This window comes from Mirounga leonina, unplaced genomic scaffold, assembly GCF_011800145.1.
Source record: "Mirounga leonina isolate KUSES-001 unplaced genomic scaffold, KU_Mleo_1.0 Mir_153, whole genome shotgun sequence".
In the NCBI taxonomy this organism is placed as follows: domain Eukaryota; kingdom Metazoa; phylum Chordata; class Mammalia; order Carnivora; family Phocidae; genus Mirounga; species Mirounga leonina.
Window position 1 is genome coordinate 101,186 of NW_023270387.1, and position 25,820 is coordinate 127,005.

The 25,820-nt window shown below is 41.6% G+C and overlaps 1 protein-coding gene across 3 annotated transcripts in view; it reads right to left on the reverse strand.

Moving 5' to 3' along the window:
* TRPC6 (transient receptor potential cation channel subfamily C member 6) overlaps positions 1–25,820 on the reverse strand; it is a 116,395-nt gene that overhangs the window by 36,021 nt on the left and 54,554 nt on the right. Inside the window, exon 1 of one of the 3 annotated variants that reach the window (XM_035008769.1) lies at positions 14,473–14,902. The exons of the other annotated variants lie outside the window; for them this stretch is intronic. Within the exon in view, the coding sequence (XP_034864660.1) occupies positions 14,473–14,483 (11 nt within the window). The 5' untranslated portion in view covers positions 14,484–14,902. Of the gene's footprint in view, positions 1–14,472; positions 14,903–25,820 lie in introns of those variants that run through there. 3 annotated transcript variants of the gene reach the window in all.

The window sequence follows — 25,820 nt, forward strand, 5'->3', positions numbered from 1 at the left end:
AGGCGCCCAATTGTTGGTCTGTTTTTGATAAGAAATTATAAACAAAGTTTCTTCTTTCTTTTATCTACCCAGAAAGCCAAAGTTTCTATATTTTTGTCTTTAGCAGGTCTTTGATCACTTAAAGTTAAAATTTCTCATTATTAAAGGAGCTAAGTTTTGCTAACAACTATATAACCTTCTGTAGAAACTCTTACTGCCACCTTGGGTAAATAGAGAACTAAATATTAAGTTGTGTAATGATCCAGGCATGTGCTTTAAACCCTTCTGAGGTTTTTAACAAACTTCCCAAGATTTGATATAATTGAAGTCATTTTGGCTAATTAGGCTTGTTTATTTGGTATGTTAAGTTACATGAGAAACATTGTCAAACCAATGATAAATGTTGAGTTATACTGTATGGGTAAATGCTATGTGTGTTCCAGAAAGTACATGAAATTTCTAAAGTTTTCATGTATCGTGATAAAAGGTCATCTCTTGACATTCTAATTACTGAAGTGTTGTTTATCACAGATACACCTGGGTTTTCTAGTCAACTGCATTGTAATGAACTCAGATCTTCCAAAAAAAAAAAAAGTGGGTCTTTAGATACTGTATAAGGAAGTTTTGTTAAGTAATAAGGGAATTATTTCTACATTTTGATTTCTTTAGCTATTGCTTTGTTTTCAATTCCATTTTTAGTTTTATCAAAGTTATGCATGTGCACAATTTAAGGACTCTATAAGCGTGTTATAAAAAAACAGCAACCCCCTGTTCTTCATTTTCCCCTCTTCCTGATCCACAGAGGCAATATTATCAACTATTTTAGCTGATTATTTTATAATTTCAATCCTTATATCCATATAACTTAGTAATATTGTGATTTCTGATTTTCCAAGTTTGTCATTATCTGTAGACTTCCCACCAAAGCTGAGCATTTATCTCACTTTCACAATCTCCCTCCCCTCGCACACACACCCACATGGACACACACAAACACACTTCACGGCCCCTGTTATTCCATAGTTACAGCGTAAGTCTTGCCAGGTACCTATGATGCTCGGGTAATGCGGGGCTAGTCCCGGCCGTGACAAGCAGCACACAATGGTGCCTTTCCTCACTTCCCTGTGTCCTGAAACCCAGTAGTTAAAAATTCTCTTTCCATATTCATACACTTCATGTTCTGTGTACTTATGACTAATTCAACAAAAATCTACTCTCCTTCAATCTGTATCTTCTTTTAACTCATCCAACATACTATGTGTTTTTTGAATTTTAGCTTCTTGAAGAATATCTGCTAACCTATACCCGGATGCGGTCTAGACTCGAATGTACGTTGTCTTTGGATCTTCCTTTTGGCATCCTCCCAAGCATTCTCTTCGCTTTGCTTCTGTGTTGGGTTCTTTGTGTACTGTATCCCAGAACCTCCTCTCTCTTAGTTCTGCCCATGCTTCAGGAGCTAACTGCGAAAGTACGCATGGGAGGCAGACTTCTTCCGATGTTGCATGTCTAAAAATGACTTTGTATTATCAACAATCTTATTGTAGTTTGGCTAGGTAGAGAATTCCAGGTTGACAATAACTTTGAAAGAATTGTTCTGTTAGATTCTAGTTTTTGCAGTTGTTATTGGGAAATATGATTCTGGATAGTCTCTTTGCCTCTGCTACCCTAAAATTACATAATTTTTTATTAGAGGGAATCTCTTTCCCTCCATGGTTCTGTGCACCCAGTGAATCTTTTCATCTGGAAACATGTGGCCTTTTCTAAGAAATATTTTTTTATTTTTCTGAGAAATATTTTTGACTCATGTCCCTGATAATTTTGTTTCTGGCTGTCAGTGTTGTTTCTAGGACTCCTTTTGGATGCTGGACATTCTGGGATTACTATTTAATTTTCTTATTTTTTCTTTCCAATTTTCCAGTTAATTCTGTATGTCTTTTTGTTTGGTTGGTTTTGTGTTTTCTTTTTTTGTTTTTGTTTTTTGCATTATACTCTGGACATTTTTTTTTTTAATTTTCTTTTATTATGTTATGTTAATCACCATACATCATTAGTTTTTTTTTTAATTTTTTTTAAAGATTATTTATTTATTTATTTGAGACAGAGAGAATGAGAGACAGAGAGCATGAGAGGGAAGAGGGTCAGAGGGAGAAGCAGACTCCCTGCCGAGCAGGGAGCCCGATGCGGGACTCGATCCAGGGACTCCAGGATCATGACCTGAGCCGAAGGCAGTCGCTTAACCAACTGAGCCACCCAGGCACCCTTTTTTTTTTAATTTTTTTATTCTTATATTATTCCCATACATTACATCATTAGTTTTAGATGTAGTGTTCCATGATTCATTGCTTGCATATAACACCCAGTGTTCCATGCAGTTCATGCCCTCCTTAATACCCATCACCAGGCTAACCCATCCCCCCACCCCCTCCCCTCTAGAACCCTGTTTGTTTTTCAGAGTCCATCGTCTCTCATGGTTCATCTCCCCCTCCGCTTCCCCCCCCCTTCATTTTTCCCTTTCTGCTATCTTCTTCTTTTTTTTTAACATATAATGTATGATTTGTTTCAGAGGTACAGGTCTGTGGTTCATCAGTCTTACACAATTCACAGACTCTGGACATTTCTTTAACTTTATCCTCTAATATGTGTTTTGAAAGTTTTTCTCTGCTATTATGGTTTTTTTTTTAAGATTTTATTTATTTATTTGAGAGTGAGAGCGGGAGAATGAGAGAGGGAACACAAGAAGGGATAGGGTCAGAGGGAGAAGCAGACTCCCTGCTGAGCAGGGAGCCCGATGCGGGACTCGATCCTGGGACTCCAGGATCATGACCTGAGCCGAAGGCAGCCGCCCAACCGACTGAGCCACCCAGGCGCCCCTCTGCTATTATGTTTTTAATTCTCATCTTTTTGTCCTTTATAACACCTTTGCTGCTTTCAAAGACACATTATCTTCTCTTATCTAAATCCAGAGACATTAGTAATAAAGACTCTACACAGATCAGAACAATTCAGAGAATTTACTCCTACGCTGCTTTTTATTTTTTTATTTATTAATTTTTAAAGATTTTATTTATTTATTTGAGAGAGAGAGAGCAGGAGTGGGGGTGGGGAGGGACAGAGGGAGAAGGAGAAGCAGACTCCCCACTGGGCGGGAGCCTGACACGGGGCTCGATCTCAGGACCCCGAGATCATGACCCGAGCCAAAGGCAGATGCTTAACTGCTTAACTGACTCAGCCACCCTGGTGCCCCTATACTGATTTTCAATGAATATTTTGTACTCTGTATTTTATATCAGAGTTTTTCCTCAAAAAGCTGGTGATCCTTAATAGATACTCTTTTCCATTAAAAAAATAAGTATTAATTCCAATGTCTTTCTTAAAAGAGTGCAATTTTCCCTCAGAAGAATTTGTTAATGTCGGTATTGGCAAAAGGTGATTCTTGGAGGTGAGTTTTTAGAAGAGCGGCATTATTTGAGTTAACAGAATGTATGAGGTAGAACTGCGAAGAGGTCACCAAGACTTGTCACAAAGCAGCCATCCATCACCTTCCTTCTGAGATTCTGAAGCCCCACCCCTTCTCTCTGTCACTCTTCTGGCTTCTAAGAACCCCCTCCAGCCCTGCCTCCCCACATATTGCCCCCTTAGCTGCTGCTGTGAACCAGAGGAACATCAAACCTGAGGGGGAGGGGAAACGTCTGCTGAACATGAGCAATGTGCTGAAAAAGAAAAACTAAAATCAAAGGAGAAAAGAGCTAAGAAGAGGGGATTTATAAAAGTGAGATGAAAGTACTGGGAGTGAGGATGTGGGGGAAAAGTTCTCATGCTATTAAAACAAAACCAAAAAAGCACAAAATGGACACAAATTAGTACCAATTACCAAAAGACCAAGAACCAAGTCTGTTTTGTTCTTTTTCTTCTATAAGAATGGGTGAAATAATTACTCCAGCCCATGTCACAGGACCTTTCCAGGGTCAACTGAAATTACAAATGTGGAAAGCGCCTAACTTTGGGCTTCATTGTTTTTTTACAGCCGCAGGAATATGCATTTCTATGAACAAGAAGATCACAACTTTATCAGTTCTCAGCCTTACTCAAGTGGAAAACCCATGGAAAAGCAAGGACTGCAATGGAGATTGAGTGACTTGTCTTTTTAAAGAAAGAAAAATTATTATCAGTAACTTTACTGATTTTTAATCTGGTTTCCAGAGTTTTATTCATTCACGTAACACCTCTAAATTTACACTGAGTTAGAGTTGTGACATCTTTAATTCTAAAATTTTAAAATACCAATTTATGACTTGAATGCCTGTTTATCTGAATAAATGGCAGGTTCAACCCTGGCAAGCCACTATTCCTAAGGATATGTCCCGTTTTCCTTCTGGACTATTATGACTTTCATACCTATAGCTTCCGTTCTTTTGAGGAAACAGCAAAAACATTTCCACAGAGAATGCTTCCTTCAGTTTTAAAGCATCTCCTCGTTGCAAGCACTAACATTAATCCATTGGAGTGACATGCATGTCAGATACATTTTTATGAAAAGGCCTGGATTTTCATCATCTCTTGGGCACTCTGTTGACAGGGGAGACCAATACAGAACGCTGAGAGAGGCATTTGAGGTTGCTTTGAGGAAGATGACACTGCACACACAAGGAAGGCAGTCCTCCTTGCAGGGGCGGTGAGATAAAGGGAGGGCTGCCAGCAAGGTGACCAAACAAGATGCATACTTTGCTGCCTCGGACTCCCTGAACTGTAGCCTGAAAAGGCTCTGTGTATGGTATTTTGTCACAAGTGGTCTTGCTTAATCCCTGCCTTTCAAATGCAAAAGCAAAATGTGTAAAACAACTTCTCAAGGAATACACATTTTAAGACTTTCAAGAAAGATATTCAATGCTGCTGGATTATATTACCCCTCTGAGAATGGGTTTTCTAAGGCTGTATTGTAGAACTGTACATTAACTGCAAAGAAATCTAGTAAAACCATCTACTAGAAAGAGGAATAACCACCCAAAGCAATATATCAACAAAAGAGGTATTTTCGTTCCAGTTAAAGGGCACATTTTTGCCAAGTCAGTTCTTCTATTTAAGAAAAATATTTATTAAGAATTTCTCTTCATCCATTTAGCCATAGGTAGCATGACTAGATGCTTACTAACCTACATTTTCATGTCTGTATTTTAAAAATTTGTTTTATCACAATACATAAATACCAGTTCTAGGAAGGAAAGTAATGAGCCACTGCCCCCTTGGTACTCAAATATTGATTAGGTCATGAAAATCAACAGTTTTTACATACCTCATTTTCCTGATTCTTTTTGCTGGCGAAATATTGCCTGTTACCCCAGATAGTGAGAGATGGAATAATCCATCTCTATTGAAAATGCCGGCGACACAAATTAGCTTCTGAGTTGACTGGACTGTGTGCTTTGAGCCCAGAGCATGTGTAGTAATTCCTCTATTTTCTGTTTAAGTATAATGTGCTCTTACCAAATGGAACTGCTCTTATACAAACTAAGCTTTATATTAAGTACGTAGCTTAACTTTTTATTTTTTTGCTTCAAAAACCCTTGAAATTTTAAAATTAAAGCACAATTCTACTCGAGCAGACATGTGAAAAATGTAAGTGGCGTGTAACTATCCACGCAGCATGGAAGAGCCACCATAGTGGACGGTCAGATGTAAGCCGGAAGGTGAAAATGAAGGTAATTCCAGAGCATATGTTTTATTATCTGCACAATTATCCATGGGAAAAATTAGACTTGAGTACTTAGAGATTAACAGTCGACACAACTAGCAATTTTGCAACCACTTTAGGAGGATAAAAGTACTTTTATTCTAATTTTCTAACAATGACACTGTGTTTACGTTGTCTGCTTCATCCCTGGCCACACACACCCCTGGCTGCCCCTTCAGGGTTGAGGAGCACTAAACAATGAGAGTGGTTTTCTCTGTCCCAGGAGAGCAAGGATTGTTTGGCCTTATTCACCAGGAGATCCCCAGTGCTTAGAAGAAAGGCACATTGCAAAATATTAAAGGAATAAAGTTCAAAGCCTGGAGCCCATTTGTTCCCATTAAGCCAACAGCAAATACAACCCTACAAACGAAAACAGAGGTTGAGCCTCAGTGTGTCCTGCTATATGTTTAACGCTGCATATTCCTTTCAAATTAGCATCAAGCTTAATAGGGGACAGAGGAAATTGAAAGGCATATCTTTTTAATGGCATCCTTGTGACTTGCCTCAATCCAGAAGTGGAGATTTTCTTGTCCTTTCCTGTCACCTTTCCTGCTCTCTCCTCCTGTCTTTCACACCCCACACAGAGCACCCACACAGAACCACCCATGTTCACAATGTATTACCAAATCCTGTGACTTCCAGAGGGATTTTGAGAGAGCAAGTCTTGATTTTGACTCAATCAGCTTCCATTTTCCCCCAGGAGGCATCTCATCCCATCCAACACTGTCCTTCTGGGTGATCAGTCACACGAATCACACGAATGTGTCACACGAGTCACTTAAATCACACGATATGTCACACAAGTCACGAATGTGTCACACGAATCACATGTGTCACACAAGTCACACAAATGTGTCACGAGTCACACAAATCACACAAATGTGTCATGAGTCGCACGAATCACACGAATGTGTCGCACGAATCACTCAAATCACATGAATGTGTCACACGAGTCACACGAATGTGTCACACAAATCACTCGAATCACACAAATGTGTCACACAAGTCACACAAATGTGTCACGAGTCACACGAATGTGTCACACGAGTCACACAAATGTGTCACGAGTCACACAAATCACACGAATGTGTCACATGTGTCACATGAATCACACGAATGTGTCAAACAAGTCACACGAATGTGTCACACGAGTCACTCGAATCACACAAATGTGTCACGAGTCACACGAATGTGTCACACGAGTCACACAAATCACACGAATGTGTCACATAAATGTGTCACATGAATCACACAAACGTGTCACGAGTCACACCGCTGCCGAGTCTGACGAGTGACAGCTGATGCCCGAACTGTTTGTCACTTTCGTTGGGAGCCAGCATGTCTTGTGTATGTTACATATTTTTTATTTTTATCACCAATTGATACTTTGCTTTTATAAATTAGAAACCTGACCCTGTGAGAGGATGAAAACAGGAGTAAATAATGAAACAGTTACAGATTCTTTATAAAATAACTAAGTCTGAAATGTCAGTTTCTTGTGAGTCTCCAGTTTGTGGGTTATTTTGAAATGTTCTTCAGTAGCTCTCTGGGCACATGCATCTATTTTGATCTATTTTAATAGAGTACTCTCAAGAATACTAAAAAGTTTATGTGTAATACAAGCAAAATATATCCCAATTACCTCATCAAAAAAAGAGGTTTAAATGGTTTGCTTCTATTAACAGAAACTGTCAAAGGGCTGCATATACACAAACCTATTCTCTTTTTTTTAAAGATTTTATTTATTTATGGGTGCCTGGGTGGCTCAGATGGTTAAGCGTCTGCCTTCGGCTCAGGTCATGATCCCAGGGTCCTGGGATCGAGTCCCGCATGGGGCTCCCTGCTCCTTGGGAGCCTGCTTCTCCCTCTGCCTCTCTCTCTCTCTCTCTGTCTCTCATGAATAAATAAATAAAATCTTTATAAAAAAAAAAGATTTTATTTATTTATTTGAGAGAGAGAGAGAGCCCAAGCCGGGAGAGAGGCAGAGGGAGAGGGACACGCAGACTCCCCGTCAAGCAGGGAGCCCAGTGCGGGACTCGATCCCAGGACCCTGGGATCACGACCTGAGCCGAAAGCAGAAGCCTAATGACTGAGCCACCCAGGCACCCCACAAAAACCTGTTCTCACATTCCTCAAGTAACCACTGTGTAAGACAGATTCCAGGCAGGAAAAAAATAGCATACTTAAATTGGGGGAATCTGAGGAGCTGCATGAGGAGACCCTAGGAATGTGTGGGCAGGAATTATGGAAATCCAACATGGCGCCATGCTTTACCCTGGTCCAGGACAGTGCTGGCTTAGTCCAGAAGGAGCATAAGGATGAACGGTCACTGTAAGTTGGACAGGTAACTGTAAGGTGAGGGCCCGTCACAGAGTTTCTGATCTTCGGTAAGGGCAACAACCAACCCTCAAGGAGAGAGCTGGGGAACTGGTCCCTTGACCTCAGTCTCCAGCCCTTGTTATCCCACAGGGGCCTCCCACGGGCTGCTCCCAACTCAGCCCGGGGACAAAGGAGCCCATGGATGCCTCCCACAGTCTGTGTTGATGCCCAGCCCCCACAGGCTGAGGACGGTGGGCGCGGTGGAGAGCGTACCTGGAGGGCCAAGCCCACATCACCCAGCGCACGCTCTGAGAGAGACCCTGACCTCGCCATGATTTTCGCCCTCAGAAACTGCTGCTGAAAACGTGTGCACAGAGATGGCAAGTGTAGATTTTTATTATGAATCACAGATGCATCAGCTCTCATCTCTCTGAGCTTATCTTCCCTTCTATACACTGTCAGGAAAAACACCCACATTGAACTCCAGGCAGTTATCTTTAAAAATGAGCCTGTGACTAAGGTTCGTCCACCTGCATTTAAGTCAGTCCTCACATGAGGCTCAGCACGAGTCACTCTGACGCTGAGCGTGAGAAGGGAAGTAATGTGATGTCACAGAAGCACTTGGAATTGTTGGAACTGTGTGTCCAGCACACATTGAAGCTGCTGAGCAGTGGAGCTGGTAGAGCAAAGACACAGGCTTCAGTAAGTGGCACGGACACGCTCCCAGCCTCTCCCACAGGGGCCAGGAGACCCAAGCCTGGCACGCACGCGGCAGCGAACACAGAGGGAAAGATGACTGGACGACACAGCCCACGGTCACCTCGTTCAGAAGCCACACTTACAGAATGCCTTTCCTTGCTGATGGGGGATGATTTTAGACACAGCCCTCAGACCTCACATGCACCATCACAATCCTAACAGTTCGTTCATTCATTCATTCATCAGCTCAGATCGTTACAGTACCAGACACTGTGCTAGGCACATGGGACACGTGACATGAGAGACGGCAGGGACAGACACTCAAGGTAGCACAGAAAAGAGCGCAGTCAACAAAACACCACAGGAAAATGACTATTATTAAAGGAAGGGTACTGTGTACTCTATAACTTAACAACAAGTAGTTCTCAACTCAGTCTGTGCGTCAGGGAGAAGTCAGCAGAGGGGAGGGAGGAGGGCAAGAAGCTGTTGGGGCAGACAGAACCGTACTTGTCTATGCCAGGAGTCCAGAGGAAAGGGCAAGATGTCCATTACAGCTGGAAGGCACCAGGGTTCCATCCCCCAAGGACTTTCTGACTCCTGGCTCAGCTGAACTGAAGGGGGAGAGGCTCAGGATTCGAAGCTGGGCTGTGGGTTCCATTGAGGTTCTCAGTTCAGCACTTAGGACTTATACCTCAGGGAGGAAGGTGAACATTTAGGTAACCCCTCAGGAGCTAAGGATTCCAATTTAGAAGATTCAAGCTTCAGAACCCAAGGGTTTGGTCTCCAGCTCAAGGAGTTCTGTTCTGAGGGGTTTGGAGCTTGCATCATTTGCAGTCCCAAGTTTAGAAAAATTAAGGACAAATTCAGGGTTGCTGAGGACAGAGTTCTTGGGGATCTGGACTTGAGGCAACTCTGGGAAGCCTTCGAGATACTGGAAGAACACAGCATTGAAGAAGGACTGGCTTTATCGGGATCCCTGACTCTGCCCCTTGCTCCAGGTTCGTCTCTCCAAGCCGCAGATTCCGTGGCTGCAATGTGGGTGGGTGAGGGCGTGGACCAGGTAAGATCTTGCAGGGTTACTGTGCAATTCGTGATTTGTGAACTTAGGCTGTAGGTAATGGATTATCATCTATGACGGACTTTCAATGTCCTCAATCGTTATTGTTGATTGCTTTCCCGGTCTGAAGGAGTTCTGAATAAACAAGATGACCTCTTACAAGCTCTACCGTGTGCCCGAAACAGACTGACTTTTCTTTCTCTGTACACCAACGGGCTAGAAAGGCATTTTTATTGCCTTAGTATATTTTTAATCTTCGGCGTACTCTGTGCTCCAGCCTCACTAGCCCTGTTCTCCTGTTCTCGGCTTCCCTCATCATTCCCCGATGGCGTGGACGTGTACTCCTAAAACCTGGACTCACCTTCATATTACAGTGCCAAAATGCCTTATGAATCTGCAAATGAGTGAATAATGGAAAAGAAGTAGGAAAAGAAGAGTGGAGAGCATCGTGTTTTTTCACATTTTTTAGTTGCTCAAATGATGTTATTCCCTATTAAGAACCTACTTTTACTATACCCTTAGAATGTCACTCATCAATAACCAACACAAAGTACCTCTGCCCCCAGTACTTGTCTATGCCTTTATTTATGAAGTAAGTGACTTCACAAGGCTCCTGCTTCATTCAGCCAGCTGAGCGGAAGGCGCACAGACCGCTCTGTGGATGTAACCGTATCTGCTTCACTTCCTATAAAATGCCAGCCTATTCATTTAAGGTTTCTCCTGACAGAAGCAAGTAATTGAATCAATAACACACCCGTTTTCAGATCATGGATCTGTGGGAATAAAGGAATTTAATACCTGAAAAGAGGATGCTCATAAGACTAAATCAACCAATTTTTACACACTCACTTGATACAACCAAGATCTTCCAATAACCTACAGGGGCAGGTGACTTTGGCACAGCAAGTAAGTGTTAGAGAATATCCTAAGTGGTAAATGTTGCCCAATGACCTTCAAAACTAATCCGTATTCTAATGCTATGTCCATCATACCATTCTTACCATCATAATGTCACACATTTTTAAGCTACACAATTTTTTTCCTCATCCTGTGACCAAATTCATAAATTTTCATCAAGTACCCCAGATTCACAGCAGTTAAAATCACAGATGCCAGAGTAACGAGACACAGATTCAGGCTCTATTCTGGCCATGTGCTGGCTCCGGCTTCCTCCAAAATAAGAATGATAATGATCCCATTTCACAGGATTGGTGGGAGGGTTACAATGTTGTGGAAAATGTTATTTATAGCCCTGGCATAAACCTACCTGCTCTACAAGTCTTAATCTTCTAATAAATGTATGCAATACTCACTGTTCTCACTGACGTAAGGAGAGCGTAAGCCATTTACTACTTGATAATTGTAAATGCACAATACATAGTTTTGTTATTATTGTAGAGTATTTTCAAGTAATTTCTACTTATGGTAAACTGAAATATACTTACCCACCTTCAGTAAAATCAAACAGACCAATTTGGTAGAGTTTGGTTTTTAGCACACTAATTGTGTTGAGTTACTTGTAAGCTCATTATATACTTACCCCTCGTGTTTTAGTTTTAAACGTAAAACTATCCAATAAACTCTTATGAACATGGGTATTATATTAATTTCAATAGAACTGTGAGGATGAGAACCGGCATTTACTAAAGGTTTACTACATTCCAGTCACTTGATCAATGTTATTTTGTCTACTTTTCACTATAGTTGGTGAAGTTGGCTTTATGTATAAAGTGTTGTTATTCTGTTTTAATACAGCTGAAAACAGCTAAGATGGAATACTCTTAAAAAGAATGGAGTCCTCTAGAAACCTAGAGCTAGTTATAATACACAGAAAACTCTTAAATTCATACTAAACAGTAAGTGGTAAAGCAGGATGTCTACCTGGGTTCACAGACATCGTATTTCATTTTTTAAATCTTATTCTTATTTTGTGAAACATAGAGCTATAATTTTAATAATAAAAATAACACCATTTAAACTTCCCCCCATCCCCCCACCTAAGAATTTGTCACTGATTCCCCTGGAAAAGCTCTGTGTGCTCATTCTGAATTATTACTTGCCTCTATGCTTCGGCAAGCAGCTGCTACAACACTTTATTTTTATAGCTTTTCCATCTTTGCATGCCCTAAACGACAGACATTAGTTTGGGAAAAGTAGATATTTAGCACAAACCCACCCGAAGAAGAAAAGGGAAGGACCGGCACCGTTGGAGGAGAGCTCCTATAGTAAGATGGGCAGAGGGATGTGTGCCTCACCGCGTACCCCCACTTGGAGAGCTTCTAGGGCCCCTGCGGGCTGGTCAGCATTGACCCGGAGTGAGTCCTAGGAAGCATGGGCTCCCTGGAGCTGCTGCTCTGGACCCTGTCACAGAGATCGAGGTCAAGGAAATCCCCTTAGAGGGAAGAGGGGTCTCACCGTTTTTTCTACTCTTCCATAACAATGCTTTCAGGAGCAAGGTTGTTAGCCAAGGTCTTTTGCCTCATCTCCTTTCTTACCTGTATTTTTAAAAACCAATTTCACAAAAACAGAACACTGAATTACACTGCAAGCTACATAGTGTGAGGGACCACCATAGCTAGAAGCCACCACTTACACTGAGCCAAGAATGGGGCGCGTCTCCTTCCACCTGCACCTCTACTCAGCCGTTCGGGGCTAGTCAGTGAGCCTGGATTTAAAACGGGATTTTCAAGGTGGCTGGAGCTGTGACGGCTGTAGGACTTCCCTAAAGGAAGGTGAAAAGGAGGACCACTGACACCACCAGTTTGACACGAAGCCAACTAGCTGACTAGCTCTTCAGAGGCTTCGGAATCACATGCACAAACAAGCAAGGCTCCACTTTTCTAGGGAAAAGTTATGCTTGTCTTACCCTCCTTCTTTTAGGGTAAAAATGAACTTCAGTCCCTGTCAACGCAACTCACACCATTTTTATGAACTGCATTATATCGATATGCTAGTTAAGTTTAAAATTGAGAACCTGGCACACTGTTCAGTTCTCCTCTGCACATCCCACTCTGCGATTCCTTATCGACGCTGTGAGTCGTTGGGTGGATGTAGTCACATCAATGTGGGAGCACAGGATATGTATCTACATGGCTTCCACTTTATCCACCAGGGAAATAACGGTAGAACCCAGACTAAAATGACAGATGAGCACTTAGAAATGATCTCTTCCAACTTTCTCACTTTTCAAGGACCTGCCTTCAGATTTTTGAGAAGAGGAAATGTGTAAAAATTATTTTTTAATTATATAAATACTTTCTATGTGAGGAAACTAAGGCCCCAGGTACTTGCCCAATACTGAGGATCCACTTTTAACCCTAAACTATTGAGGCATGTTCATCCCAAGACACTATTACCTTAAAATAAATTAGTTATTTAAAGAAAATTAGTTTCTGGTCCTGTTAAGAGAGATTTTCTCAGGATGAAAATCAATTACTTTTTTTTAAGTGCAGAGCCTGATATGGGGCTTGACCTCATCACCCTGAAATCAAGACCTGAGCTGAGATCAAGATTCAGACACTTAAGCAACTGAGCCACCCAGGCGCCCAGGATATCAAATTTAAGAAACAACGTTTTATTTCCTAGATATTCCCATGGCTGATGTTAAGTTCATTCCCATTTAGATTATAGCCAGAGAAAAGCAGACTTGGCCTCAGTAAAAGCTTCGTCGGGTCTGTATTCTTCAGCTCTTAGCTGAGGGCCAGGGTAGTGACACAAACCATGAGTATACTCGCCCAAAGACACGACCGTGCCCTCGGCCAACTGGGTAGACCAGATGTTCAGCAACCGTGCACCCGCAGGACAAGCACCATCTACCCTCTCTGTCAATGCTTCCCTCGCTCTGAAAGCAATCTCTAAGGGCCATTCTGGTTAATGTAATTTTGATTCTTTATTTTAAATAGTGGAACACTTACCTTCATGGACACTAAGCTGAACAACTTGAAGTCAGGTGAGAACTTGCGAAAAAATTCTACATTATGATGTTTTCTCCAAAACCTGCTTCTTTGATCTTGCTCCCCATCTCATTTAATGGCATTCCCATCTTCTAATTACTCAGGAAATAAAAAAAATCCTGGTGGCATCCTTCACTTATTTCTCTCTTTGATACCCCAAAAGCTTTGAACAGGAAATCCTGTCAACTGTACCTTAACATGAACCCAGGGTCTGAGTACCTCTTGCTCCCACTCTGGTTGAGGCCATATTACCTAGATGGCTGCAATCATCTCCCACCCGGCTTTTGTTCCCTCCACAGAATTCTTCTCACCATAGCAGTCAGAATAGTACTTTTAAAACACCGTTCAGATTCTGTCACCTCTCATCCTAAAACCCTACAATGGCTCCCTGTCTCAAAACAGAAGCCATCTCTACTACGACCCAGGAGGCCCCACACATTCTGACCCGGGACTGGATGCACCCCACTCCATCCTTCTGCTCCAGCCACACTGGCCTCCTTCCTTCTCCTTGAAGCACCAAGCACACTTGCACGTTTGCACCCCCTCTACCTTCTTCCTGGAAGATCTTCCCCTGATACCTGTGAACACATCTCCAACACCTTCAAGTCTGCACCAAAAAGACACCTGCTCACTGAGGCCTTCCCTCATGACGACTGAAAGTAAAGCCCTAATCTTTAACATTTCAATCTCCACTTCCTGCTTTGCCCCCATCTTACTGAATAACATCTATGCTTTACCTTTTTGTCATGTATTATCTGTCTCTCTCACAAGAAGGTGGTTCTGTGAAGGCATCCTATATATTTCCCAGTGCATTCTTGATGCTGGAGAGGGGCCTGCACAGTGAGTTCCCAGGAAATGTCTGTCTGAAGGAAAGCAGGCACAGGGATAGCCTGAATTCACCGCCTGTAAGGAAATGAGTGTTTCTTCGGTGCCAGCATTACACAAAGTTTTTTGAGGAGATCAGTAAAATCTATAAAGCTCTCCCAGATTAGAAACACAAAAGACAGGAAATACAAATTACTAATGCCAAGAATGAGAAAGGCATCATTACAGACTCTACAGGCATTAAAGGGATGATAGCATATGATAGATACCTTATACCTATAAATTTCACAGCTTGCATTAGCAAAAACATTTTTATTATTTTATTTTTTTAAGAGTAAATTTATTTTAAAAAATTTTTATTATTAATTTTCATTTGAGAGAGAGAGAGAGCACACGAGCAAGGAGGGGGAGAGGGAGAGGGAGAATCTTAAGCAAGCTCCAGCTCAGCAAGGAGCCCAATGTGGGGCTCAATCTTCCAACCCCGAGATCATGACCAAAGTCAAAATCAAGAGTCAAATGCTTAACCAACTGAGCCACCCAGGCGCCCTGCATGACACATGAATTTTTAAAAATTGGTAAACTGGGCTTCGTCAAAATGAAAAACTTTCACTTTTTGAAAGACACTGTTAAAAGAATAAAAAAAAAAAGCCACAGTTTGGAGAAAATGTTTGTAAATCATGTATCTGATAAAGAATTTATATCCAGAATATATAAAGAGCGTACAATATTCAATAATAAAAATCTAATAAAAAAAGGCAAAAAGAACCAAATAAAAGTAAGCAAAACTTTGACAGACACTTCACCAAAACATAAATATGGATGATAAATAAGCAGAGGAAAATGCTCCATATTATTAGCCAAGAAAGAGATGCAAATGATGACCTCCATAAGATATACTGCATGCCTATTAGAATGGCCAAAACTAACAAGAATAATTGTACCATGCTCCAGTGAGGATGCAGGACAACTGGAACTTTTTTCTGTTCCTATTTTAAATTATTATTAAATAATTAAAAAAAATTATTATTACTGTGCAAAATTTCTGGTCCAGTAGCACTGTCTTCTGGGAGTGCTGCAGAGCTCAGACTGTCATGGATTGTTGGCTGCTCAGGCGGCAGCAGATGGGGTTGTGGTTTTGGTTACCTGCCGTATTCCAAGACAGAACCCTCTTGCTTCTTTTCTCTTTCACTACCCGGTAGCCAAAAGGCACTTCTCACTTCATTTTTGCCTTTCTCCCTCGAACGTGCGTCCTTTGAAGAATACTCTTTCCAACCATGCATCCTTCTAAGTCCTTTCTCTGCAGTCTGCACTCTGACCTACTGGACAGATTTTTTTTTAGTATTTTTCAGACGGAGGGTCAGCTTAGCCCCTTCTGGCTGTAGTTTTAGATCAACCCCAGTTTATTCACCAGTTTTCTTCTAAAGTTTTTCTTCTCCATCCTTTCCTGCAGTTTTTCTCGCTCTGTCCTTGCTTGTCCTTGTGTTCACAGGCCAGGATGGAGGGGAGCGGGGCAGGAGGATGCGTGATCTTGCCTTAGGATCTAGTAGGTTTTCCTTTTCCTTCTTGCAGTTATTTTCAACTCTGGTCACCCCTGTTGTAGGGGTCACGGGCAGGCTGCCCCAAGATGGGCCACCTTTGCAGGCACACGATTTAGAGTAAAAGCAATCCAAACCCAGCAGATTCAGGAAAAGCTCTTTAACTCCCCCTCAACTGCCTTTTGGTACCAGGAAGAGAGCTATTCACAGAGAGTCTGCTCCACCTAAGAAACTCATCTGCATCACAGCGCAACCTGGTTGTTCCAAACATCTCCTCTCACCTTCCTGCTAATGGGCTTCCTCCCCTGTGTGTCCTCCAACCCGACCCCTCTCCTGAGCTCACTGAAGCTTCAAGTTGCCTCATTGTCTTTGGAATTCCATGTCTCTGTGGCCTCCCTGTTCACAGGTCTATTAGGTGTGATTTTTCTCCTGTTAATCTGTCTCTTGTCAATTTGATGGTACGTCTGGCCAGAAGGACCACAGGACAGAGAAAGGTCCTCCTGCCCAACAGTGTCTGCAGGTTATGCCACAGACATGGTTTCTGTGTGTTTTATTTGCCCTTTCTTCTTCTGTCTTGTCTCGAGGATACACAGAAGACTGGGGGCTGGACATTTGCCACTATCTCCCACTGCCTGGAATTTTCTATTCTTCTTTCTCATGAAACATTTTAAATCAGTCATACCAGAACTAACGCATTCTAGGACAGACAGACTAAACCATTTCAGTGGTTCTACATTTGAGATAAAAAATACATCTAATCACAACTCAAATACTCTGCTGCACTTGGCAATGATCATTTAAGGCACGTGCATGTGGGTAGAAAAGAAAGTCATTTAAAATTTTTCTAATGTTGCCCCAAAAGATTAAGAATGGATAGAGCGATTCTATGTGAAATTTTCTAACCCTTCCATGTCATTTGAGGAAAATATTCTTTCCTCTCTTATTTCTCCCTGTGTTCCTTTGTCATTTTAAAATTATAATGGCTGTTAGTTTGGGAGGGATCTCTCCCAGCAGAAGAGCTTTGTGCTTGCCAAAGTCAACAGAGATTATTACTGCTAGCCTGTTGCCTTCCTCCAAATGATTCATTAGCATTCCTCCTTCTAAAAGCAGCCTCTCATGCATACTTCTTGTAGCGGCCACCTTTGGGCAGACAGGCTTGAGTGATGGAAAGGAGAGAGGCCCATGGCGACTGCCAGGCTGAACGCATCTGATGACCCACCTCAGAATATACACAGGCCCTAACCAGCCAACGGGTTACTGACAACGAGGCACAGTTACTTACCTTCCCACTTTAAAAACAGCCCCTATGTGGTATGTGGTATGATCTGTGTGTACACAGTGCTATATATATATATATATATATATATGTATGTATATATACAATCCTTAAAAAATACAATAAAATTTGACAGCAGTGGTTATCTATGGGTAGGTGGTAGAATTTCCTACAGTGTTGTTTGTTTTTTTTAAAATAGGAGATCCAGAATTTTAATGGCATGTTTGCCTGATAAGAATTTCTTTATTTTATTATTTAATAAAGAATGTGTATATTTAGTGTGTTTAGGGTATATGACATGATGATTTGACATACACACTGAAATGATTACTACAATCAGGTTAATGAACTTAACGCATCTACTCACATAGTCACATTCCCTCCTTTGAGTTGAGAGTACATGAAATCTCTCTTAGCAAATTTCTGTATTGAGGGATAGAAGCCTAAAAATGTTCACCTGTAGCCCAGAAAGCTGACCTAGAGCCTGCCTAGTTTTGGTAAGGATCAACTAAGTGCTGATTGCTCCATTCTTTTTTTTTTTTTTTTAAGATTTTATTTATTTATTCATGAGAGAGAGAGAGAGAGAGAGAGAGAGGTAGAGGGAGAAGCAGACTCCCCGCAGAGTGGGGAGCCCGATGCGGAACTCGATCCCAGGACTCCGGGATCATGACCCGAGCCGAAGGCAGACGCTCAACCATCTGAGCCACCCAGGCGCCCCTGATTGCTACATTCTTAAAGGTTCTCATCGATAAGGAAAACAAACGCAGAAGAAAAACTAAATTTCCTACTACCTACAGCCCACTGACAAGTCCTTGAAACAGGCAGAGTGACCTTCCTCTAGGGACTCAGCTGCCTCGTTAATACTTTGCTGAGGGCAAAAGTCAATCCTGGCCCAACTCCCAGGATCCTGTAAGTCTACTTTAACATATAAAAATTCCATTGGAGAGGTGGAACAAGATGGCGGAGGAGTAGGAGACCTGGATTTCGTCTCCTCTCAGGAATTCAGCTGGATAGGGATCAAACCATTCCAAACACCTACTAACTCAAAAGGAGATCGAAGAAAAGAAGAGCAGCAACTCTCTGAACAGAAAAGCGACCACTTTCTGGAAGGTAGGACGTGCGGAGAAGTGAATCCGAGGCAATATTCAGGAGGATAGACGGCGGGGGAGGGGCCTCCATAGGCCGCTTCTGGCAAGTGATAGAGTCGCGGAGCACAAAATCGGAACTTTTAGAAGACTGCTCCGCTGAGGGACATCACTCCAGTGGCTAAGCGGGGGGTGGAACCCTCGTGGGACAGTATGGTCTCAGGACCCTTGGGGTCACAGAAGGACCGGGGGTGCCTGAGTGTGGCAGAGCTCCCAGGTATCAGAGCGGGGAAGCTGGCTGCAGAGACAGAGCCCAGGCGTGGGCTCTCAGCTCGGGGTTGCCATAAACTGTGATCCGTGGCACAGTCGGGCCCCTGCTCCTCCAGCAGGGATCCAACAAATGGCAGATGCGGGGAAACTCCCCTTCTTCCCCCGGGAGGAGAGGTGTGGGAGCGCACCGCAGGGATCTGCTGGGTTTGGAGACTCCACAGGGGTCCAGTGCCAGAGACAGAAACACGCGGTCACAGGCCGGGTGAGCACGGAGTGTGGCCAGAGACCAGGGAGATGGGAGTGACTGACAGCTTTTCTCTGGGGGCTCACTGAGGAGCGGGGCCCGAGTTCTCGGCTACTCCGAGGCAGAGATTGGGAGGCTGCCATTTTCACTCTCCGCCTCCAAAGCTGTACAGAAAGCTTGCAGGGAACAAAAGCTCTGGAGGGCAAACCTGAGCAGATTACTTAGCCCGGAAGGGGGCAAGGGCGGGGCAAGGGCGGGGCAATTCCGCCTCTGGCAAAGACTTTTGGAAACCACGGCAACAGGCCCCTCCCCCAGAAGATCAGCAAGAACAGCCAGCCAAGACCAAGTTTACCGATCAATGAGAATGGCAGAACTCCAGCGCTAGGGGAATACTGCACATAGAATTCATGGCTTTTTTACCATGATTCTTTAGTCTTTCAAAGTTAATTTTTTTTTTAACTTTTTTTTTTGAATTTTTCTTTTTCCCTTTTTCAACCAATATCTTATCAATCCCTTTTTAAAAAAAAATTTTTTTTATTTTTCATTTTTATTTTTCATTTTTAGAGTCATATTCTATCCCTTCATAGGAGTTACCTGTATTTTTGGCATATATATATAAGTTGTTCTCTCTTTAAAATTTTGAGATAGTTTCTTCTAACAGATCAAAATATACCCTAAATCTCTAGTGTATGTTTTTTTTTCTACTTCCCTGTCTGATCACATTCTCTCCCTTTTTTTTTCTTTTTTCTTTTTTTAAATCCTCTTCTTTCTTTTTTCAAACAACTTATCAATTCCTTTTATAAAATTTTTTATAATTTCCATCTTTACAGTCATATTCCATCCCTTCATCATATCAACCCTTACTTTTGTACATATATAAGTTTTTCTTTCTTTAAAATTTTGGGAGGCACTTTCTTCTAACAGACCAAAATACACCCCAAATCTAGTGTGTGGCACTGATCTATATACCAGCCTGATCATATTTGATCACATTCTGGTTTTCTTTTTGTTTTGTTCTGTTTTTGTTTGTTTTTATCTTATCTTTTTCTTTTTCTTTTTTTTCTTTTTCTTTTTTTTCTTTTTCTTTTTTCTCTCTTTCCCTTTCTTTTCCCCTGGCTTCAGGTCTTTTCTGATTTGTTTAGAGTATATTTTCTGGGAATGTTGTTACCCTGTTATAGCATTCTGTTCTCTCATTAATCTATTCTCCTCTGCACAAAATGACAAGATGGAAAAAATCACCTCAATAAAAAGAACAAGAGGTAGTACCGACTGCCAGGGACCTACTCAATACAGACATTAGTACGATGTCAGATCTAGAGTTCAGAATTATCACTTTAAAGATACTAGCTGGCTTGAAAAAAGCATGGAAGTTATTAGAGAAACCCTTTTTGGGGAAGTAAAAGAACTAAAATCTAACCAAGTAGAAATCAAAAAGGCTATTAATGAGGTGCAATCAAATATGGGGGCGCTAACTGCTAGGATAAATGAGGCAGAAGAGAGAATCAGTGATATAGAAGACCAAATGATGGAAAATAAAGAAGCTGAGAAAAAGAGAGATAAACAACTACTGGATCACGAGGGCAGAATTTGAGAGATAAGCGATACCATAAGACGAAACAACATTAGAATAATTGGGATCCCAGAAGAAGAAGAAACAGAGAGGGGGGCAGAAGGTATACTGGAGCAAATTATAGCAGAGAACTTCCCTAATTTGGGGAAGGAAACAGGCATCAAAATCCAGGAAACACAGGGAACCCCTCTCAAAATCAATAAAAATAGGTCAACACCCCAACATCTAATAGTAAAACTTATGAGTCTCAGAGACAAAGAGAAAATCCTGAAAGCAGCTTGGGAGAAGAGATATGTAACCTACAATGTTAGAAACATTAGATTGGCAACAGACCTATCCACAGAGACCTGGCAGGCCAGAAAGGACTGGCAGGATATATTCAGAGCACTAAATGAGAAAAATATGCAGCCAAAAATACTATATCCAGCTAGGCTGTCATTGAAAATAGAAGGAGAGATAAAAAGCTTCCAGGACAAACAAAAACTAAAGGAATTTGCAAACATGAAACCAGCCCTACAAGAAATATTGAAAGGGGTCCTCTAAGCAAAGAGAGAGCCTAAAAGCAACATAGACCAGAAAGGAACACAGACAATATACAGTAACAGTCACCTTACAGGCAATACAATGGCACTAAATTCATATCTTTCAATAGTTACCCTGAATGTAAATGGGCTAAATGCCCCAATCAAAAGACACAGGCTATCAGACTGGATTAAAAAACAAGACCCATCAATATACTGCAAGAGACTCATTTTAGACCCAAAGACACCCCCAGATTTAAAGTGAGGGGGTGGAAAACCATTTACCATGCTAATGGACATCAAAAGAAAGCTGGGGTGGCAATCCTTATATCAGACAAATTAGATTTTAAACCAAAGACTGTAATAAGAGATGAGGAAGGACACTATGTCATACTTACAGGGTCTATCCAACAAGAAGATCTAACAATTGTAAATATCTATGCCCCTAACATGGGAGCAGCCAATTATATAAGGCAATTAATAACAAAAGCAAAGAAACACATCAACAACAATACAATAATAGTGGGGGACTTTAACACCCCCCTCATTGAAATGGACAGATTGCCTAAGCAAATGATCAACAAGGAAATTAAGACCTTAAATGACACACTGGACCAAATGGACTTCACAGACATATTCAGAACATTCCATCCCAAAGCAACGGAATACACATTCTTCTCTAGTGCCCATGGAACATTGTCCAGAATCGATCACATCCTAGGTCATAAATCAGGTCTCAACCGGTACCAAAAGATTGGGATCATTCCCTGCCTATTTTCAGACCACAATGCTTTGAAACTAGAACTCAATCACAAGAGGAAAGTCGGAAAGAACTCAAATACATGGAGGCTAAAGAGCATCCTACTGAAGAATGAATGGGTCAACCAGGAAATTAAAGAAGAATTAAAAAAATACATGGAAACCAATGAAAATGAAAACACAACTATTCAAAATCTTTGGGATGCAGCAAAGGCAGCCCTAAGAGGAAAGTATATAGCAATACAAGCCTTCCTCAAGAAACAGGAAAGATCTCAAGTACACAACCTAACCCTACACCTAAAGGAGCTGGAGAAAGAACAGCAAATGAAGCCTAAACCCAGCAGGAGAAGAGAAATAATAAAGATCATCGTAGAAATCAATGAAATAGAAACCAAAAGAACAGTAGAACAGATCAATGAAACTAGGAGCTGGTTCTTTGAAAGAATTAACAAGATTGATAAGCCCCTGGCCAGACTTATCAAAAAGAAAAGAGAAATGACCCAAATCAACAAAATCATGAATGAAAGAGGAGAGATCACAAGCAACACCAAAGAAATACAAACAATTATAAGAACATATTATGAACAACTCTATGCCAGCAAATTAGATAACCTGGAAGAAATGGATGCATTCCTAGAGATGTATCAACTACCAAAACTGAACCAGGAGGAAATAGAAAACCTGAACAGACCTATAACCACTAAGGAAATTGAAGCAGTCATCAAAAATCTCCCAAAAAACAAAAGCCCAGGGCCAGATGGCTTCCCAGGGGAATTCTACCAAACATTTCAAGAAGAATTAATACCTATTCTTCTGAAACTGTTCCAAGAAATAGAAATGGAAGTAAAACTTCCAAACTCATTTTATGAGGCCACCATTACCTTGGTCCCAAAACCAGACAAAGACCCCATCAAAAAGGAGAACTACAGACCAATATCCCTGATGAACATGGACGCAAAAATTCTCACCAAAATACTAGCCAATAGGATCCAACAGCACATTAAAAGGATTATTCACCACGACCAAGTGGGATTTATCCCTGGGCTGCAAGGTTGGTTCAACGTCGCAAATCAATCAACGTGATACAATACATTAACAAAAGAAAGAACAAGAACCATATGATCCTCTCAATAGATGCAGAAAAAGCATTTGACAAAGTACAGCATCCTTTCTTGATCAAAACTCTTCAGAGTATAGGCATAGAGGGTACATACCTCAATATCATAAAAGCCATCTACGAAAAACCTACAGCGAGTATCCTTCTCAATGGGGAAAAACTGAGAGCTTTCCCCCTAAGGTCAGGAACACGGCAGGGATGTCCACTATCACCACTGCTATTCAACATAGTATTAGAAGTCCTAGCCACAGCAATCAGACAACAAAAAGAAATCAAAGGCATCCAAATTGGCAAAGAAGAAGTCAAACTCTCACTCTGTGCAGATGATATGATACTTTATGTGGAAAACCCAAAAGACTCTACCCCAAAACTGCTAGAACTCATACAGGAATTCAGTAAAGTGGCAGGATATAAAATCAATGCACAGAAGTCAGTGGCATTCCTATACACCAACAACAGAACAGAAGAAAGAGAAATTAAGGAGTTGATCCCATTTACAATTGCACCCAAAACCATAAGATACCAGGCATAAATCTAACCAAAGAGGCAAAGGATCTGTACTCAGAAAACTATAAAATACTCATGAAAGAAATTGAGGAGGACACAAAGAAATGGAAAAACGTTCCATGCTCATGGATTGGAAGAACAAATATTGTGAAGATGTCAATGCTACCTAGAGCAATCGACACATTCAATGCAATCCCCATCAAAATACCATCCACTTTTTTCAAAGAAATGGAACAAATCATCCTAAAATTTGTATGGAACCAGAAAAGACCCCGCATAGCCAGAGGAATGTTGAAAAAGAAAAGCAAAGCTGGCGGCATCACAATTCCGGACTTCCAGCTCTATTAAAAAGCTGCCATCATCAAGACAGTATGGTACTGGCACAAAAACAGACACATAGATCAACGGAACAGAATAGAGAGCCCAGAAATGGACCCTCAAATCTAGGGTCAACTCATCTTTGACAAAGCAGGAAAGAATGTCCAATGGAACAAAGACAGTCTCTTCAACAAATGGTGTTGGGAAAATTGGATAGCCACATGCAGAAGAATGAAACTGGACCATTTCCTTACACCACACACAAAAATAGACTCCAAATGGTTGAAAGACCTCAATGTGAGACAGGGGTCCATCAAAATCCTAGAGGAGAACACAGGCAGCAACCTCTTCGACCTCAGCTTCAGCAACTTCTTCCTAGAAACATTGCCACAGGCAAGGGAAGCAAGGGCAAAAATGAACTATTGGGACTTCATCAAGATAAAAAGCTTTTGCAAAGCAAAGGAAACAGTCAACAAAACCAAAAGACAACCGACAGAATGGGAGAAGATATTTGCAAATGACATATCAGATAAAGGGCTAGTATCCAAAATCTATAAAGAACTTATCAAACTCAACACCCAAAGAACAAAGAATCCAATCAAGAAATGGGCAGAAGACATGAACAGACATTTTTCCAAAGAAGACATGCAAATGGCCAACAGACACATGAAAAAGTGCTCAATATCGCTTGGCATCAGGGAAATCCAAATCAAAACCTCAATGAGATACCACCTCACACCAGTCAGAATGGCTAAAATTAACAAGTCAGGAAATGACAAATGTTGGCGGGGATGCGGAGAAAGGGGAACCCTCCTACACTGTTGGTGGGAATGCAAGCTGGTGCAGCCACTCTGGAAAACAGTATGGAGGTTCCTCAAAAAGTTGAAAATAGAGCTACCATATGATCCAGCAATTGGGGAAGCAGGAGGGGAAGAATGAAGGGGGGGGGAATCAGAGGGGTAGACGAACCGTGAGAGATGATGGACTCTGAAAAACAAACTGAGGGTTCTAGAGGGGAGGGGGTGGAGGGATAGGTTAGCCTGGTGATGGGTATTGAAGAGGGCACGTTCTGCATGGAGCACTGGGTGTTATACACAAACAATGAATCATGGAACACTACATCTAAAACTAATGATGTAATGTATGGGGATTAACATAACAATAAAAAATTTTAAAAAAATTCCATTGGAAACATCATTTATCTCTAAACCCCCCAAGATACGTGTTGGCAATCATCCCCCAAGCATATGACCCACCAATACACATCTGAAGGGTCTCACGACTCAGGTTTTATTAGACGGTAATAAATGACCTTTTCCCAACAACAGCTAGCCACCTCAAGGTCCTGGAAACCTTGCTTCCAAATTCCTTAGAGACTTACGTTATCCCTAACCCCCTCCCAACTTGAAAGTACAAAAAGGGTCACTCTTCATGACCCCATGCTACTCCCTCTGCCCATGGGTCCCGTCCCTGTGCTTTAATAAAACCACCTTTTTGTACCAAAGACATCTCAAGAATTCTTTCTTGGCCGTCAGCTTCGAACCCTAACGTCTGTCCTACATCATGACTGCCTGCACATCTCACTGATAGTTAATATCAAACTGAATGATAAGCACCAGAGAAATCTTGCAGAAGTAGTTTTACAAGTAGAAACTCGAAGAAGAAATTTATGATCTAAGACCCTCTTGCACGTCCCCTCCCCCTCGAGCACTCAGCATGTCAGCACCAGTTTCACACAGCAAAAGTGCATCTCCTTCTACCCACGGGTCCTGGCCCTGCACTCCTTAAACAAACTTACTCAGTTGTACCATAAAAGGTCTCGGGAACTCTTTCACAAGAGTATCAGTGCAGTGTTATTAACTATCATCATTACACTCTCCATTAGAGGTCTAGACTTACTAGTCCTACACAACTCAGTTTTGTGCCCTGACCCACATCTCCCCCTCCCCCCACCTCTCTGTCCCCGGTAATCACCATTCTACTTTCTGCTTCTGCATATTCAACTTTGTTAGATTCCACATAAAAGTGAGATTAGCCTATACTACTTTTTAAATAATT